General features: G+C 40.1%; 4 protein-coding genes across 12 annotated transcripts in view; 2 read left to right on the top strand and 2 right to left on the bottom strand.

Moving 5' to 3' along the window:
* Positions 1 to 34: 34 nt before the first annotated feature.
* On the bottom strand, positions 35 to 9,491 carry LOC118415911 (splicing factor 45-like). Of its 4 annotated transcripts, none has more exons than XM_035820845.1 (17): positions 9,378 to 9,491; positions 8,815 to 8,943; positions 7,936 to 8,012; positions 7,150 to 7,320; positions 6,577 to 6,779; positions 6,090 to 6,286; positions 5,832 to 5,915; positions 4,876 to 4,956; positions 4,233 to 4,295; positions 3,873 to 3,944; positions 3,527 to 3,607; positions 3,341 to 3,394; positions 2,819 to 2,969; positions 2,126 to 2,286; positions 1,739 to 1,806; positions 1,404 to 1,502; positions 35 to 1,010 (listed from the first exon to the last, which is right to left on the bottom strand). In XM_035820845.1, exons 2-17 carry the CDS (start codon positions 8,885 to 8,887, stop codon positions 834 to 836), a joined length of 1,812 nt encoding a protein of 603 aa, XP_035676738.1. In that variant the 5' UTR covers positions 8,888 to 8,943; positions 9,378 to 9,491; the 3' UTR covers positions 35 to 833. The 4 variants fall into 4 exon arrangements, with proteins under 4 accessions (XP_035676738.1, XP_035676740.1, XP_035676739.1 ...); XM_035820847.1 differs by having other exon boundaries at positions 6,577 to 6,749; XM_035820846.1 differs by lacking the exon at positions 9,378 to 9,491 and adding an exon at positions 9,060 to 9,083.
* A 202-nt stretch (positions 9,492 to 9,693) lies between these two features.
* LOC118415761 (ribonuclease P protein subunit p14-like) lies at positions 9,694 to 11,312 on the top strand. The gene is made up of 5 exons (XM_035820561.1): positions 9,694 to 9,880; positions 10,330 to 10,414; positions 10,607 to 10,683; positions 10,869 to 10,947; positions 11,151 to 11,312. The coding sequence occupies exons 1-5, from the start codon at positions 9,825 to 9,827 to the stop codon at positions 11,214 to 11,216; spliced, it is 363 nt and encodes a 120-aa protein (XP_035676454.1). The 5' UTR covers positions 9,694 to 9,824; the 3' UTR covers positions 11,217 to 11,312.
* Positions 11,313 to 11,340: 28 nt separating this feature from the next.
* LOC118415760 (cyclin-Q-like) lies at positions 11,341 to 14,612 on the bottom strand. Of its 2 annotated transcripts, none has more exons than XM_035820559.1 (7): positions 14,544 to 14,612; positions 14,039 to 14,168; positions 13,480 to 13,577; positions 13,217 to 13,302; positions 12,829 to 12,961; positions 12,001 to 12,228; positions 11,341 to 11,836 (listed from the first exon to the last, which is right to left on the bottom strand). In XM_035820559.1, the coding sequence occupies exons 1-7, from the start codon at positions 14,556 to 14,558 to the stop codon at positions 11,750 to 11,752; spliced, it is 777 nt and encodes a 258-aa protein (XP_035676452.1). In that variant the 5' UTR covers positions 14,559 to 14,612; the 3' UTR covers positions 11,341 to 11,749. The 2 variants fall into 2 exon arrangements, with proteins under 2 accessions (XP_035676452.1, XP_035676453.1); XM_035820560.1 differs by lacking the exon at positions 14,544 to 14,612 and adding an exon at positions 14,460 to 14,481.
* LOC118415758 (POC1 centriolar protein homolog A-like) overlaps positions 14,581 to 17,346 on the top strand; it is a 14,252-nt gene continuing 11,486 nt past the window's right edge. For all 5 annotated transcript variants that reach the window (XM_035820557.1, XM_035820556.1, XM_035820555.1 and 2 more), the window contains exons 1-4: positions 14,581 to 14,738; positions 15,377 to 15,461; positions 15,701 to 15,780; positions 16,084 to 16,175. In XM_035820557.1, the coding sequence (XP_035676450.1) occupies positions 14,724 to 14,738; positions 15,377 to 15,461; positions 15,701 to 15,780; positions 16,084 to 16,175 (272 nt within the window). In that variant the 5' untranslated portion in view covers positions 14,581 to 14,723. The remainder of the gene's footprint in view (positions 14,739 to 15,376; positions 15,462 to 15,700; positions 15,781 to 16,083; positions 16,176 to 17,346) is intronic.

Below are 17,346 nucleotides of genomic sequence, written 5' to 3'. Positions count from 1 at the left end.
ACCACAGACATCCAGTATCTGATAAGATAGCAACTGTAGTTTTGGATAGTGTACTCTCACTCTAGCCTGACTAAATCAGGCATCAAGCAGCCAAGTAGGAGGATCAGTCAGCCCCTGACAGAGTATGTGACACAGGCTTACTCATTCCATTGGTGCACCACACAGGGCAAAGCATATGTACATATTTGGACTTCTTTACTTCCATACTTAAAAGCTGTTTTCTGGAAATGGCATGAAGCAAAGTATTCAGTACATTTATCGGCACATACTGGTATTTTGTATTTCTATGGCAGTTATGCTGAATACATAGTATTACATAAATACTGACTAATGGTTAGCTTTCAGATAAATCAGCTGTTTTCAACCCTCCAACCTTTACCAATTCTGTCTAGGAGGAAATCTGTAGAGATAGGATTGAGGGATGACATGACTGGCAATATAAAAATCACACTTCAGCCAGTTGTACACGGGATATCTGAGCACAACCTGTACCATATACTTATAAATGAACATGAAAGTGAGAAAGTACTTTGTTCAATGTACTTTCATAAATTTTGGTGGGGACTATATTTTGCCCATTCATGGTTTGCAGTTGAGACAATTTTGTAGTGCAGCACTGGAAATTCAATGGAAATAAATATTTGTAATGACACAATTTCGAGGTGGAATGGTCACAGCGAAAACCATGAAGTAAACCACTGAACATTTCAAGATATACGGTATAACTACCCCGTACAACACAGACAGGACGTTTCCCAATTTTGTACACACTGCCATGTCACGTACATGTACTACAACACAAGAAACAGTACAAATGTTTGGATTTTTTTCAGTTAGATTTCATCTGCCAGTTGCAGTGTTCGGAACTTGTCAAGACTGTAGAAGGCTCCCTTCACCAGCCGCCCTCCGAAGTAACGCCCGTTAAGATCCACCACAGCTTTGATGGCTGCTTCTAACCTGTCAAACTCTACAAATATTCTGACTGCCTCGTCCTCTGGTCTTCCTGGCATCTGCAAAATACAACATTTGATAAATGATCAGATGCAACAGCAACATAATAAAACCTAAGGTCCCATGTTGGAGGATTGTCACATCTCAAGATTATAAAAGAACCCATGACATTTATAAAAAAACAACAAACTTACAGTTCAGTGTTGCACAGCTTGTACTTACTTTGCAAAAGTTGTGTGTTACATTTAAAGGGCAGTTGACCAATTATGCCAAACAAACCTTTTATGTACACTTTTTAAGCATGAATACATCATTTTTTGTAAGTAACAATATTTATGGGTATGGTGTCAGAAAAATATACATGCACATAACTTGGCAAGTAAAAAAAGGAAAACATGGTCCAAATCTGGAAATATTCTGTATGTCATAATCTTATTGGCCAGATCACCTACCTCAAAGATGACCACCTTGTTGACTTTACCATATTTGGCACACTCCTCAGCTGTCTCAGGTTCCAGGTCATCATCAACCTCCCCAGGACCTACCATGTTCTGTGGGGGTGGAAGTTCAAGGTCAACAGATACACCTTCTTGACCATATTACCCATACATATATTTTCACAGGTCTTTGATATGTGTGTGTCATATTTCATTAAGCAACTGTGATCTGTGTGAGTTTTGTGGCATACTTGTAAAAAATCTGTACTTTACTTGTGGTCTATGCCAGATGATAAAATTAACCCTCTTATCCTACATTATCATTTAGGTGAACATAAAATTAGCCTTACCCGAAGCACAACCACTTTGGTGGGGTTCTTCATGATTTCTGTGATGGAGTCCAGCTCAGGTTTAACCACTGAAACAAATCAACAACAGAGTGTGGTCATTCACTACGTACATTCTGGGGAGCTGAAGAGAGATGTCTGAAGACACTTTAGTGCTTCTACATTGTTTAGAACTCATCAAAGGCCATGAAAATATGATGTATGCTCTTTTTAATAGGCTTCTGTAAAAAGTGGATGAGTCCCTTGTCATAGTGCTTTCACAGGTGTGCAGCCCAAGGGCTATAGAAATGGAGAAAGGAGCTGCTCTATACACCACATTGGTACAATGTATAAACTATAAGGTGGAGGACTCAAAAGGCAATAAAGAATGACAATGGTATTTTATTGTACCTTTAGGCTCCAGAGTCCCTTGGATGATCTTCCCTCCCCTCTTGCTAGTTTTCTCCACCTGTAGTGCTGTACTGATGCCCTGTTCAGACTTGCCCAGACCCTGACCCTCGCGGTATCCGTACTTCGCCATGATACGACTGGCTGCTAACCCACCGGAGCCACTACAGAAAAAAACATAACAACTATTGCAATAAAACATGATGCATTAACACACAGTCAAAACCACCCTAGAAGACCTCTCAGAGGACAAATATAAAATCTGATCAATGTGGACAGGTGGTCACTATAGATAGGATTATAACTAATTACCGGTATGTCAATGGGAAAGTTTATAAAGGACCACCAAACATTTGGTCCTTATGGTGAAAACTTGGCAAAGACATTTGAGCTTCAACTGTTTTATCGTTATTCAATGTTGAGGTGTGGCTAAAGCTACTCTACTACGAGCAGAGCATAACTCAAGGCAAGGTCAAAAATGGTTGTCTTCAGCACATCTGTTACTTTGGTCCTTTTACACTAGAAGTGTGTTCTATAGACTGCACTATGGGACCATTTCTTACTCAAATTTGATAGCTTGGAATAGTTACATTAATATTTTTCGAAAGTTTTTTTTTCATTCTTGTTTTTCAATAATGCTAGTTCTCTCTGTGTGCAATGACTGGTTTTCAGTGCGGACCAGGCAAGGCCCCATACCCGATGGTTGCTGCAAAGCTGCTGCCAGGTGGAGGTGTGGTGGCTCTCTCGGGGTCCCGTTCCTCCTCATCCCGCCGCTTGGACTGCATGCTGAGCCTGGCCCGTCTGGCGAAGGCTTCCTCACCGGAGATCCGCAGGTCCTCTTCAGACTCTACTCATTAGGCAAATATTCATCAGGCATGGTTCCATGGCACGTGTTTCAAAGTGTGAGAAAGACTTTTCCACATCAGTTTTTAATTTCTTGAAATACTGGTTTTCATAAGCAAAACGCAAAGATGCTTCATCGAGAGTTGAAGTTTCCAGCTGACTAAATTGTACATTCATTACGCCTTATCAAATTTACATCAGGGAAATAGACTCAAAGGACATGGTCACTTTACTGTCAGTCTGAATCTGATGTTAGAAAATTCAAGAACAACAAATGTTTTAAACAAGTTTAAACTCTGTCACTATGAAGTCTGCACATTTGAGTAATTAACTATCTGAATAAAAATAAATTTGCATTGAGCTACATGTACTTACTTTCAGATGTGTCCAGGTTTGAAGGTGGGGCAATGGCAGCTCCTCCGTAGTTACCTATTTTATATAGGAAAGGGGACAAATACATTTGTTACTTGGATTTCCTACTTTCAATAATGATGCAATGGCATGCATGCCCTGCATATTTTCAAAACATTCCTCGCAAAACTGTCACATCCCCATGCTTACTTGATCGTGGTTTTCTCTCAAATGGAGGCTCGTCATCCTGAAGGCTGGGGGGAGGGGCGATAGCTGCACCACTGAAGGGGGCTGGAATTGACAAGAAAATGTTTTGTGAGATATGGATTATGTTCAGTCAAATTTCAAGCATGAACAGTGCACATGCAAAGAAATACCAGGATAGAAAATTAGAATTTACTAAAAATGTGAGTAGCATTACCATGAGATCATACATGAGGAAATAGCACTTGCTTCACCCTAAACATCGAAGAACCACACCATATTTATCTGTGCATTCTAATGAGCACATTTTGAAACTTAGCATCTTCAGATAAAGACAAATATGTAGACTCACTTGATCTGGGTTTTCTGTAGTCAGTGTCTTCATCCAGGTTAGGGGGAGGGGGGAAGCCTGACCCTGAGCGACCTTCAGAGGGTAAGAAAAATATCCAATGTCATGACAAGTGATGACAAGTCAAGCTTTCGAATATATCTTGTCAATGGGTTGAAACCCCTATCAGACCATGTCATATGATATTTTACCTAGCAACAAGAATAAACATTCTGCAAATGACATGATCATACCATATCAATGAAGGACTGATGCATGATGGGATTAACATTCTCTTGCCACATCCATGGTTTTTTTGAGAGATGTTGCACAATGAGACTGAAACACCAGTACAGTAATGATTGTTTTAGAAGGTTCACTAACGTGATCTGGGTTTCCTCTCTTCAGGAGGGTCATCGCTGGATCCTGAGGCTGCTACAAAGCCGCCTGGTCATTGGTCAGACAACAGGTTATGTGATCCAGCACAAATAAAGATCCACACATCGTATCCTTAGTCCCATCTTTTGAAACATTTTTAAAATGTGGAAAATGCTGAACAGATAGCATTCAGATTCCAAAACAAGCACGTTGGCATATTTGAAGAGCTTTGACTCATTTTACTGCAAGAACAGGCTTTTAACTTCAGCTTTCACACCGAGAAAGCAAAGTTGCAGGCTGAAATTCAGCACTGTAATACCTACAATTTAGGAGAAATGAGCAAGAGAAAGAAAATAGAAAACTGAGGTTGCACAATTCGTTGAGTATCTCCTGCATAGATTAAAATGACATATATTTATTAAAGGGTGAAAGGTAACAATTAGGCGATTTTCAGCATGTTTGAATATTGCTTTAATACTCAGTTTATGACCTCCTTCGTCATCCAGTACTGGAGGACCTCTTTGATGTGTTGGATATCAAAAGAACCCAATGCAACATGAACATGTAAAATTGGTTCCAGCACAAGCAGAACTGATAACACGTCCTCTCGCAGCATGTGTAGAATCAAAACCATGGGGGAACGACCCACCTCCTCGACTGGGCTTCCTGCTGTAAACATCCTCGTCATCCAAGCTGGGAGGGGGGGCGATGGCTGCACCTCCGTATCCAGCTGTGGGAGTTACATAGAACGGTAAATAAGCCTGTTCTTGGTTCCAGGTACTCATGCAAAGGAAGATGCAGAAGGAATAAGCCTCAGATGAAGGCCACTGAGACATAAAAAAAGTCTTGAAATGTATAAAGCATGCCATTGGGCAACAAAAGAAATGTTGACAATCTTGGGGCCATCTAGCCTGGGTACCATCCGGAAAGTACTTCGCTCCGACGTTCATTATATACTATATACAGTTGCTTCTCTGTGTTTACGTCTGGGAACGCGGACCATCTAAACGTCTGGAATCGTCCAAATTTTGGACGCAGGCGCTGATTGGTCCCTACACATGAGCGAATTATGGAATGGGTTCAACTGCTCGTTCGAACAGGTGTTCCAACACCGGAAAAGCCCTCCGCCCCCTTGCGCATGCGGGCGCCGGCCTGTTGTCATCGAACAAGCGCTCTAGAACCCATTCCTTGATTCGCTCATCAACTGGCGTCACCACCAAACGGTTTGAATGCGCAAGTCTCCAGACGGATAGCAGATGCGAACAAAGGAGCGAACTACTATCCGGATGGTACCCAGGCTAGGGGCCATCACCTTTGACACATAACCTACAATATCTTGCTGCACATGCACACTTGCCGCCATGAACCCGTTTATATGCACAGTCTGATCTGCTCAATATGTAACAAAAAATAGGTGGTTTGACCACACAAATTTGCATAAAATTTAGGTCAGCCACCATTCAGCTTTCTAATAAGGGTAAATCTGGTAACATCAGTTCTTTGATGGATGTTTGCAAAAGTTTATCATCAACAATCATTGACGATTCTAGCAGGCAGGCAACAGAACACAAGCGTCACTCTTGCCTAATCCCTGAGCCAACTTACTTCCTCTGGATTTTCTGTTAAAGGTCTTCGGCTCATCATCTTCGTTTGGTGGTGGAGCAAACCCTGGTGGTGGAACCATACCACCTGAAACAGCAGCAGTACAAAATTCATGTATTACCCATTCCAAAAACAGCTAGTGCAAATGAGAATTGGCACGACCACATATTTATCGTTCACAAAGGCTTGTGTCCTCTTGGGTACTTCTAATAGTTTCCAAACATATAAATGGTTTTAAGAAAGTTGTGATCACGTCCTTACCAGATCTTCGCCTGTCACGGTCATCATCATCATCACGGTCACGGTAGCCTGGAAATCCACCACGGCGGCCACGGTCACGGTCAAAGTCATCCTCGCCATACCTGTCTCTTCTGTCCCGATCTCTGTCCCTGTCCCGGTCCCTTTCTCTGTCATGGTCACGATCTCTATCTCTGTCTCTGTCTCGATCTCTCCGTCTCCTGTATAGGAAACATACAATAATGTTTGTATCTCTGGCCTGTGTCAGTTTTTTTATATTGTCATCTCTCCCATGGCAGTCTGTTTGAAGTTTCATATCTTGTTATATGCTCATCTACAGCATACATAGCACAGGCATGGGTGAGACACATTGCTTTTCCTGACATTTCTTCTCCTCCTCCTGCCAAATCTTCAGGTCAGTTCTTAGAGCGATGGAGTGAAATATGCTGTATTTTCTTAGATGTTGCCATTCAAGTCTATCATAAATGTTAATATCCCATCTTGGCCTCACCTGTCTCTCTCGTCTACATCCCTGTCTCGCTCCTGGTCTCTCTCGCGTGCCTGCTTCTCACGGAACTCCTTGGCAACCTTCTCGTAGTCGTTAGGGAAGAGAGGGTCGTACTCATCAATCACGTTAATCAGCGCCTCCTCTCCGGGGATGGACGCCGGCATTTGACTGGGGTCCTGAATGATAGGCAGAAACAGGTTTTTGCTCTTTGGGAGAAACAAAACAAAAGAGCAGGATGTTAATATGTGAGAAGAGAAGAAAGAGTATTTAAGTAAGCCAAGTTCCAAAGGAGCAAAGTTATCCCTCTTTATCACAAAAGCACAGAAAATTGCTAAATACATGCATGTGGTATATATATTTTGATCAAAGTTCATGAAATCTATGAATACTATCATTAACTTTTCAATTTATCAATTGTAACTTTGAACTAATTTGCATGCATGTACTGTTATATCTACATGAAGAAAGCATGGATTACACCCAATTGCTAATTAACAGTTTTACTATACCTTATGCTCTTTATTTCTTGAAGTAGTATTAGATAGAGTATTGACGTGAATGCTATACTACACTTACCACTCTGGGATGCTGTGCAGGTCTGTTGAAGGACAGGGTGGGAGGAGGTGGCATGTCTCGTACGATGGAAACTTTACCACTGCTGCTGCTGGAAGCCTCCGCTAGCTCCTCCTTCACTTTGGCACTGCCCAGGGCCACCACAGGGGCTACTGTGGCAGTTCTGGCCTTTTGCTACACATATGAAGATTACAGATTACTGATGGATACAAAAGAATTTAAAGGTCCACAGTGAGCTATTGATTTGTTTCATGTCACAATTCTGACGTAGGAGGTGCTATGTATTACACTGTATTTACAGTGCTCTGCAATAAAAATTAAGTCTATGTTCCCATTCTATCATCAATATTGAAATAGATCTACTAGTCTTTAGAAAAAAAGATATGAGCATTATTGTCTTATGTCAGCTGCGTGGTTACCTTTGACACCTAAGAATGATCATTGTTTTTAACATTACTTATACGATGTGGTTAGTTGTACATGACCACTGTGGTTATGAGCCGTGACTCGTGAGTGAGTGAGTGAGTGGGTGAGTGAGTGAGTGAGTGAGTGATTGAGTGATTGAGTGAGTGAGTGAGTGAGTGAGTGAGTGAGTGAGTGAGTGAGTGAGTGAGTGAGTGAGTGAGTGAGTGAGTGAGTGAGTGAGTGAGTGAGTGAGTGAGTGAGTGAGTGAGTGAGTGAGTGAGTGAGTGAGTGAGTGAGTGAGTGAGTGGGTGATATGATATGTTTACTTTATAACTTCTTAGTTACATACAATGATTACAATCATAAGACATAAGCCTTGCCTACCCTCTGGGCCTGTGTAAGGGCAGCTTTCTTCAAGGCCAGCTGAGACTGAAGTAACTTGATGGATGATGACCAGCCAGCTGAAAAATGGATATTGTTATTTAATCTTGTGCTTTTCAATCTACATGACACTTTCTGCTTTTTCAATGGATCTCAACATTATAAAGACATCTAGATCTATTAATGTACTTAAAAAATGACTGATACAATGCATAAGTAAGCACCAATTTGAAAAGAAATGACTGATTTTGACTAAGCCCTCTCATACTAGTTACCAAGCATGCGCAGGTGAAAGGAACTGTGGGTAATCACCGAACACTACCTAAATGCAGGACCGAAAGACTCAGACGATCATTCTTACACCAAGCCACAGTGCTCCACAACAACTCGTTTTAATCTAATCGTACAGACAGTTTGAAATGTTCACAAACAGCAATTTCTAATTCTTTTAAAAATGAATGACTACACGTGTTTGTATTTTGTATGTACAAAGTTTTAAGCATGTTTCAGATGTCAATTTCTCTCCTCCGTTATGATTTTTAACACATCGATTTTAAACACTGTAAGTTAGCGACTTATTCAGATCATGTCTGCTACGCTAATAAAATTCTTTGATTGATTGATTGATTGAGTAATATATCAAAGTTGAAGGCCCACAGACGTCAACAGTCTCGTCTCTACCATTGTTTTGATTTGTGTAACAATGTCTGGAACGTAATGGCGTCTGCAAAATGGCGGAATGTTGATTTTCTGGGGGCCTTCAACTTTGACATATCACCACGAGACCTTTCACCCGTGCATGTACGGTAACTAGTGTGAGAAGGACAAAGTACTAGTACTTGGAGTTGGATACAACAAGTTTCTTGGATCTGCAACACTTACAGACATCGGCACTTGTTTTCTTGGTATCATCTTTGGCTCCTGAGTCCAGGCCCAGTCCGTCATACAGAGACATGATGAAGTGCTGGGCTGTGCTGAACTTGGACTCTTCAGTCTTCACTGGGTATTCAACTACATTGAAAAAAGTATGGATATTAAGCCTATAATTTTTTTTTCATGACTGCAACAAAAAAATCAATGAAGGTACTTCTAAAATTATAGTGAAGTATTGTATATGGAATGTTCACCGTATACATATCCAGCCACGTCCTCTCTCTAACAATATCCCCCACCCCCAACCCTGGTTCTCTCATTTCCAATAAAACATGTCTGCTTGCTTCTTCATAATGTCCTTGTCTGGCTCCTCTGGTTTCAAAGTCTGCAACTAACACAAGGGTCATGCCTTCTCTTCAGTTTCACAGTATCAAAGTTGAGCATGGAAAGACTCAAAGAGAGATAGAGTGCACATGTCGCTATCAAACAGTCATCAGATAGATGGTATACGTGAAAGGTATGGTATCGCTGGCGCAAAATAATGTCAAGTGTCCATCTATAACGTTTCTTACCTTAAACCTTGGCTCTATCTCCACGGAAAACTTGTTTTTCGACTGAAAATGCATAAGAAAGACGCTAAAATTGCAGTCCGGGGCCTTATCCATTCCGGGACCACCAGCGTTATTATTTTGCTGCCTGATGTAAATATCCACATGCATACGATATTAATTAGCTTCTGATCAATGTAACATATTTAAATCAACACAACGACATCTTGTAGATTAATTTCTGCTTTTCTGGATTTACAAAACTATTTATTTAAGTTGGAGACTTACTTACTTTTATTCAGGCATTTATATCGCAATAAAGAACACGGGCAAGAACATCACTGAGGCATGATGGGAAGAGCGAGGCCCCATTTCACAGAGGAAAGAAGTGGGGGAGGGCGGAGTTCTTAAAATTTTGTCGTCTGCCAAAGTTCTGGTAGCGTTTCTGACCGGAATTTTCCAGTTTCAATAATGAAGAGGATAGTAAGCAAAGGAGACGCACCTTACTACTATTTGAAAGTGTTACTGTAAGCAGGAGTTCTTTTGATTTTGTACTTTGGCAACTTGAGCGATAAGCTGCAGGAGGCTAACTGCTTGACTGCATTTAGCAATCGCCGCGCTCTTGTTCAATTAGTCATATATAACGTTAGTTAGAAAAATAGCCAAAACGTCACTTGTTACGACAGCTGAAATCCATAAAATGTTTTAACTGATATGGATTTTTTGCACTTTTTCATAACCCCTGCTGATTTGCACACTTTATCATGATTTGGCAGATGTGTTTTAAACCTGGGGATTAAATAGGTGAAAAAGGCTACTGCTTTTGATGTCACCCTAGTCTCAGTATTGTCTTAAAACAGTTCACCGTCCCCGCAAACAGGACGTACACTGTCTGACATGAGTTCTATTTTTTTCTAAAGTTGAGTGCTCCTTTGAATGAACCACTTAGATTATGATCTGGTTGTTATTTCCTCAGGGAGTTTGAAGACAAGACGATGACTGTTGATGTCCTGACTTTTAGAACTGTCATCATGAAGGCTATGATGTCCATGTATGGAGAGGTAAGATTGTGTTGATGCAAGATGGAAAAACATTAAAAATCACATTTACATAATCAGAGAAATGGACTACATGTATACAATGTATGTAAGCAGTACACTGAATGTTTGAACAATTGCAAAGCAGCCAAACTGGTCAAAATTGCATGACACAGTCTGACCAGGGTTTGACATCTTGTGCCCTTTTTGTCACAGATAGGTGCTGCTGTTCCAATTGACATCCTGAAGTATGATGTTGAGACCATGTCAGCCATCTTAAGGGTAGCAGGCAGGTATGTACATATTGCATCATAACTTCTGTTCTGTTGATAACAATAATTCCATAATAAAAACCAGTAAGTAATGATACAACAGCTTGTGATTTGTCAAAAACAATGGCAACCCTTTGATAGAATCTCCTTCAGCAGTGCTTAATGAACACTGTACATGAACATTGAATCTTATTCATTCTTCACAGTAATATGGTGAAGCTGTGGGGTGCCCTGACAATGCTGAGTTACTATGATGAGAAGCCATGTGCCTTCAGAGTTGAACAGGTGAGATAGCTGTGTGCAATTATATAACAATTGAAAGAAGGAACACTTTCTGAGTTTTCTCACAACACAAATGGAAATTCCTACTTGAAATGAGAGGGAACATTCCATATACTTTGTTTGATTGCAACTGTATTTCTGCTGACACACATGTCAATTGCTGATGTGTGACATTATTGTATGTTGTATTGTTTTCTTTCTTTCAGGTTTCTCCATTTCTTATGGCTTTGGCAGCATCCAGCAGACAACTACTCTTGCACACAAAGGAGTGACACAAAGTGATGAAGGATAGACACAAATATGTCTGAACAAAAAGTTTATTTTTGTACATGTATTTACATAATAAAATGTATGTTATAGTACCAAAGGTCATCTGTGGTTTGTTTTGTACATATGTTTTTTATTTACAATTTTTACAAGGATTTATGCAATAATATTTAGATTTCAAATACTACAGTGATACCGGTTTATATGATAAGTGAACTTTAGAGAAGCTTCCATATCTACAAATGTTATTGAAGACATTTTCATTTACAACATCATCTCACATGCTATTTTATTCTACTTTAACAAAAGAGAAAATGGAAGTTCAGAAAAATACATATACTTCCTCATGCCATCTTTTTTTAATAAGCTTCTCAGGCTATATATAATATATTTGAAACATGATGTTTGATTCTGACAGACATGATTGAGAAAGTTGTATTGCACTTGACAAAACACAATATTGTAATCATCACATAGCTTGGAAACCTGTAATGTAAAGGTGAATTGCATTCTTCCAAACTTTACTGTCGGGTCTTGGTCACAACCTTTGTTCTAGGTCATAGACATCCATGATCTGCTCTATGATGTTCTTAATCTCTTCTTCAGTGATGTCTTCAGAAAACACCTGCAACATAGAGAAGAAGAAACTATGAGCCTTTTGCCTGGGATGAAACTTGACTAAAAAAATTCTAAAATACAATTACTCTGCAATTATTTCCCACCCAGTAGAACTGACTTGAAAGTGCACAGGCACATTTCATTTGATCAATCATTAGAGACCAAACCAACCTTCCACCATTTAGTCTCGGCCTGGTTGTTCAGAGGCACTTCAATACCAAAGCACAGGAGGCTGAAGTACAGGACGGCCACAGCGAGGTGCTGAGCCTCGTGCTGCAGACAGACCTTCCCATGGTACAGGTCTCTCAACATGGCCCAGGCTGTGTCTCTGATGGGGGTCCTGTCCCACACACTGGCATCTATCCAGTCTCCTAGGGACTTCAGGTAGTGGAGAAGGTACTGCAGAATAAAGACTATGTTTGTCAATTCAATCTAACAGTAACGAATCTTCTGTCAAGATACGTATATGATATGATAGATGATTTATCGAAGTGGAAGATTGCAGAAAGACAAAAGAAACATTAGCAGGCAGAGAGACCCCAGTTCTAATCCTGGGTAGGGCTGTGGCATCTTTCAGAAGAAATGTAAAATGGGGTTCTACTCAGACTTTGAAAGTTTCCTTGTAGGACAAAACACAGTTTTTCTCAGACTTTAAAAGTTTCATTGTAAGAGAAAGGCCTTGTAGGAGAAACAACAACTCCCTGTAGGAATATATTCTGCCTCTGAAATAGAAAGGAAACTTGCTGCCTATATGCCACTAGGCACTACTTGGTACAAGGGTCAGAATGAACAAATATAATATTTGCCAGGAAAATTTGTGGCATGACTTAGGAAGCCAAAATTAGTGCACTAACTGCTACAATCATCCACTGCTGCTGATTTGAGTTTAAACTGAATAAATGCTCAACCTTCAGCCTACTAAGGTTAAAAAGGTACCTTTTGGCACCCTATTTGTAAATTGGTTACCAAGTAAGCCAACAATGAGAACCACACACTAACCTTATGTGGCAGCTCTTTTGTCACATTAAAGCCCAGTACCCTCATGATGAGGAGCTCACAACTTGCCATGGCCTGTCTCAGATCTGCCAGCTCTGTCTGGGACTCAAGGGGAGGTTTGTCCTTGTGACGAGTCCTGACAATCATTCAACACAACTATGTAAAAATTCATCACAATCGAATCACAACAAAGTTTGACAACAAAGTTTGAACACAGAAGAGGGGTTCCATACCATTGGCCTATATCTATGGTTTGCAGTTATGTCTCATTTTGCACTGACAATGTAAGACCTCACCCTGTTATTCCTCTATCTTTGACAGTGTTGTTATATTTATGGGGAATTCTAGAATAATCCTTACAGTTACACATAGAGAATACGACCTGACATACCTGTAACAAACATTGATGACATCTCTGATCTTCAGGTGTTCTTCTTCTACCTTGGAAGCCAAACTGATGGCTGTCATACCTATAAGCTAGAAAAAAGAGAAGTTCAAAATATTTTTCACAAGTCTAACTTATCAATAACTAAGAATTTAACACTTGCATGTATTACGGTGTGCCCTATAGTCAAGGAGGTAATAGAGACCTATAATCTCCTCCTATAGTAGACATGTAGCTAGTGGAGATGTACTAAAACTGAAGTTACTTACATAAGGATCATAGTCTTGCAGTATGCAGATAGAGAAGAACCTATGATAAATGATGGCTGCTGTTGCCATGGGCACAGATGTCATCCTGAGTTTGATCCCTGTCAAGCAAAATAAAAGTTCTGTATTTTAACAATGTAAAGGATGAGGACAACCAAAGACATCTACAATCTTTGAATGCTTCAAAACAAATGTACACAAGGGCGCTAACTAGAAATAGGATGGGCTATGCAATATTTGATACTTGAGTAGTCTTAAATCTAAAAATGAATGACTTTGTATCCCACTTTCTCTTTCGGTCTGAACTAATTGAATATGCCCTCTCACAGAGATCATAATGCATATGTGGTGACAGGGATTCTTGGTAATATGTCATAGGTAAAGTCTCTGTAAAAGAAAACAGTCCTTGTCTTGGCCATAGTCCTCGTCTACATATTATAACAATGTCCAGACGAGTTTTGTTTTGTTTTACTTCACATTTGACATGATTCCTGTTGATGCACATGCGTTCTGATCTCTGTGCGAGGGCCATAACTGATTGTACTGATAGAAAAAATCTTACCGGATTCCATCATAAACCTGACTATTCTGAAGTGAACCAGCTCTTCATCACCATGATGACTCCTCCTACGTCTGCTTGGATCTCCTGTCTTTGTGGTCTTTGACATCAATGTGTGATAATCCTTGGGTCTCTGTCAGATGAAATCAAATGGGTAGTTTATTTTTGGACTCAAGTTAAATTTGAAGCTGCTTTATAGCGAGTAGCAATTTGTAACTATGTAAGAGATGGTATTGATATTTACCAGGTAACCTTTTACAATCTACTCTACTCTAGTTGTCTCTACTCTACAAAAACAAACCAATGCCCGGGCCCCCCTCCCCAAATTTATTATCGGCCTAAGTGGACTTTTCAACCACATACGGACACGTATTTCAGTAGTGAATAAGAGTAACAATGAATTAGAATAGAAAATTAAACCTACAGAATCAGAAGTATGAAAATCGTTATGAAAACCATATTATACTTCCAAAATACTAAGCAAAACAACAAAATCAAATTTTCTGACCATGGGCGCCGCCATGTTTTTAATCCAGATCGAGGCTAGTGGACATGCGCAGTTGGTACCATAACCGCCATTTTTGAAATCATTGTTTTGGAGGCGGTGTCGGTGTTTTCAGTTTTGGCGACTTTATTTTTGCCTTTTCTGCGTTTTCTTCGCTAAGGGGAAACATCAAGGACATCGATCATGACGTCTGTATTGGTAAGTCACCCTTTAAGTCATACTTGAGTCGATCCATGTTCTGTAAATACGATTTATTTGTAGTTCAGGTAACACCAACACTAAGTGGGAGGGGGGCACTCTGACCTTACGCTAGATAGAGTAGAGAAGTTTATAGAGGCCAAGTTGAAGTACAATCTGGAGCAGGGTATGGCCAAAGAAATAAGAATTTATTTAAACTCCAGTTAAGTGTCATGACAGTAGGAAGTTGAAAACAGCCATGTTTATAATTTGTTACCCTTTGTCATAATTTGACAGTCTCTTTGAAATTTATGAAACCGAATTTATACATGTATATGTATTTGTCTGTGTTTCTTTCTTTCTTCCATGTTTATTACATAAGAAAAGAATTGTACTTTGCATAGTCATGTTGTTGTTGCTAGCAAATGTCTCAAAATACCTCTATGCTGATTGATGGGCCGCAAGAAGTAAAGTGTAGTCGAGCACTAGCAGGCTGTGCACCCTGTTCAACCTTGGTCCAGCTAAAGCAACATCAGGAAAAACTGTAACATTACTTGTGATCAGTAATTTGGTCAGTGTGCAAACTCTGCTAGGATGCTCAAGCCATATTTATCATCCCAATCATTAATAATGTTGCTAATCTGTTATTGCCTTTTCAGGAGGACCCCACCCTGGAGAGACATTTCAAGGGACACAGAGACACAGTCACTAGTCTGGACTTCAACCCAAACATGAAGCAACTTGGTAAGTCATTCAATAACAACAAAGGTTTTGTTGATGTGAACAGTATCTTAAGAAATGATGAATGATGTGGGTATGATTGTGGGGCAATATAAACCTACTAGTACTACTGTTGTTTAATGAATAATGTGGGAATATATTGTTTGGGGTTGGATGCTTACCTAACCAGGATCAGTATTGTAAAATGTGAGCATGGACATAAAAGGTCTACAGATGCTTCATACTTGATTTTCTTCCCCCAGCCTCAGGCTCCATGGACTCCTGTCTCATGGTCTGGAACTTTAAACCTCAGATGAGAGCCTACAGATTTGTTGGACACAAGGTTTGTTTTTTTCTTTACTCAAAATGTCTTATTTTTGCATATCATATTTTCATGTACTTCAAAAGATTTGTAACACACTACCACACTACTTCAAAAATATAACCCCTACAAACCTGAAAAAATAAGAGGTTAAATTTAGGAGCATTTCTTCCCATCAATCTTTTTTGTCTTTGACACTTTGAATGTAAATCTTGGAAAAAGGTATATAACTGTAATGACGTCCCAAGCATGTGTACATTTTGTTGAAGTTTTGCTTACAAGTATTGTTTTTCATGTTGATGAGCATATTTACCTTTCATCCAGGACGCGGTGATGTCCGTGGTGTTCTCTCCCTCGGGACACCTGGTGGCCTCTGCCTCACGAGACAAGACAGTCAGGCTGTGGATACCCAGTGTGTGAGTAGAGAACACTTTCACACCCTTCATTCTAATCTTTGTAGATATTTTGTATTTTGTTTAATCCAAATTATGCATGTATCTTGGAGGAAACTGAAAACTCTTTACTTTAAGGGACCGTACGGCGTTTAGTGAGGGGGGAGGGCCGGTCGCCAGAGGGTCGGGTCAAAAAATTTTTGCATGGCCCTCCCCCCAGGTAAATTTTTTTTTGCTAGGCCCTCCCCCCAAGACAAAATATTTTTGCTTGGCCCTCCCCCCTCCTATCAACTTTGAAAAAAAAATATTCAAGACGCCAATAAAACACTGCGCTCCCGCATTTGGAAATGTGCTTTGCGTCACACTTTTTCATGATTTTCATCGAGAAGCAGATCTCTCACCCCTAGTAAAAAAAGGAAAACAGAATGGCTCAAAATATCTGCTTAATAGAGGGAGAAATATCTGCTTCATAGAGGCATAAATATTTGCTTTATAGAAGCTATTTCATTGTTTTGATATTAAAACAACACCTAAAAGCATTTGTACCTGGATTTCTAGTAGATTTGCGCCACGAAGCGGCGCGCGCCCCGCTCCCTAAATTTACGTATTGCAAGCTCGCGGGCCTGAGCGGCTTGACGGAAACTGTTTTCAATTTACATATTTTGGACTTTTTCTTGGTTCTGTGGTGGTAATAACTTACAGTAAATCGGGGGAATAAAATGAAAACCAAAACGACAGCACGATTAGACTTCCAAAACTGTAGTGGGGAGGGGGCGCCGACGCGTGACGCTGATTTTCCCACGGCGGGGTGTCTAAGACCGGTTGCCTCTCTCTAGCCGCCGGCGGGCGTGAGACCGCAGACTTGCAGGAGGTCTTTTAGAAATGCTACGCTTTTTTTGCCACGATTTCCTGCATTGCTTTTTTATGGGAAAATTTGCTGGTTAGATGACATTTCTATGAAAAAAAAAATACGAGGGTTTCAAATTTTTGAGAACGACGTTCCGAACACCATGTTCGGCGCCAAAGGCACGAAGAATCGCAAGGTAGGTCCGGGACAATTTTGAAATCTTGACCCTCTTAAAAGCTATTTCCTTCAGTTTGAGGAGATATTTTGCTGACAAACAAAGCTAACTTTAATAGCATTTCAATTTATATATACTTCAAATAAATTAATAACCGAAGCTCTGAAACGCCA

This window comes from Branchiostoma floridae, chromosome 5 (genome assembly GCF_000003815.2).
Source record: "Branchiostoma floridae strain S238N-H82 chromosome 5, Bfl_VNyyK, whole genome shotgun sequence".
Lineage (NCBI taxonomy): Eukaryota > Metazoa > Chordata > Leptocardii > Amphioxiformes > Branchiostomatidae > Branchiostoma > Branchiostoma floridae.
This window is presented reverse-complemented; position numbering and strand designations above follow the sequence as displayed.

Excerpts from the sequence above, each read along its gene's own strand:
- LOC118415911 (XM_035820845.1), bottom strand. The coding sequence starts at position 8,887 with ATGTCTCTGTATGACGGACTGGGCCTGGACTCAGGAGCCAAAGATGAT. Across the intron at positions 6,287-6,576 it reads GATGTAGACGAGAGAGACAG|GAGACGGAGAGATCGAGACA; the intron begins GTGAGGCCAAGA and ends TTTCCTATACAG. Across the intron at positions 3,945-4,232 it reads AGAGAGGAAACCCAGATCAC|GTCGCTCAGGGTCAGGCTTC; the intron begins GTTAGTGAACCT and ends TACCCTCTGAAG.
- LOC118415761 (XM_035820561.1), top strand. The coding sequence starts at position 9,825 with ATGAAGAGGATAGTAAGCAAAGGAGACGCACCTTACTACTATTTGAAA. Across the intron at positions 9,881-10,329 it reads TACTATTTGAAAGTGTTACT|GGAGTTTGAAGACAAGACGA; the intron begins GTAAGCAGGAGT and ends TTATTTCCTCAG. Across the intron at positions 10,415-10,606 it reads TGATGTCCATGTATGGAGAG|ATAGGTGCTGCTGTTCCAAT; the intron begins GTAAGATTGTGT and ends TTTTTGTCACAG.
- LOC118415760 (XM_035820559.1), bottom strand. Across the intron at positions 13,303-13,479 it reads TGCAAGACTATGATCCTTAT|CTTATAGGTATGACAGCCAT; the intron begins GTAAGTAACTTC and ends TCTTTTTTCTAG. Across the intron at positions 12,229-12,828 it reads CAAAAGAGCTGCCACATAAG|TACCTTCTCCACTACCTGAA; the intron begins GTTAGTGTGTGG and ends TTTATTCTGCAG.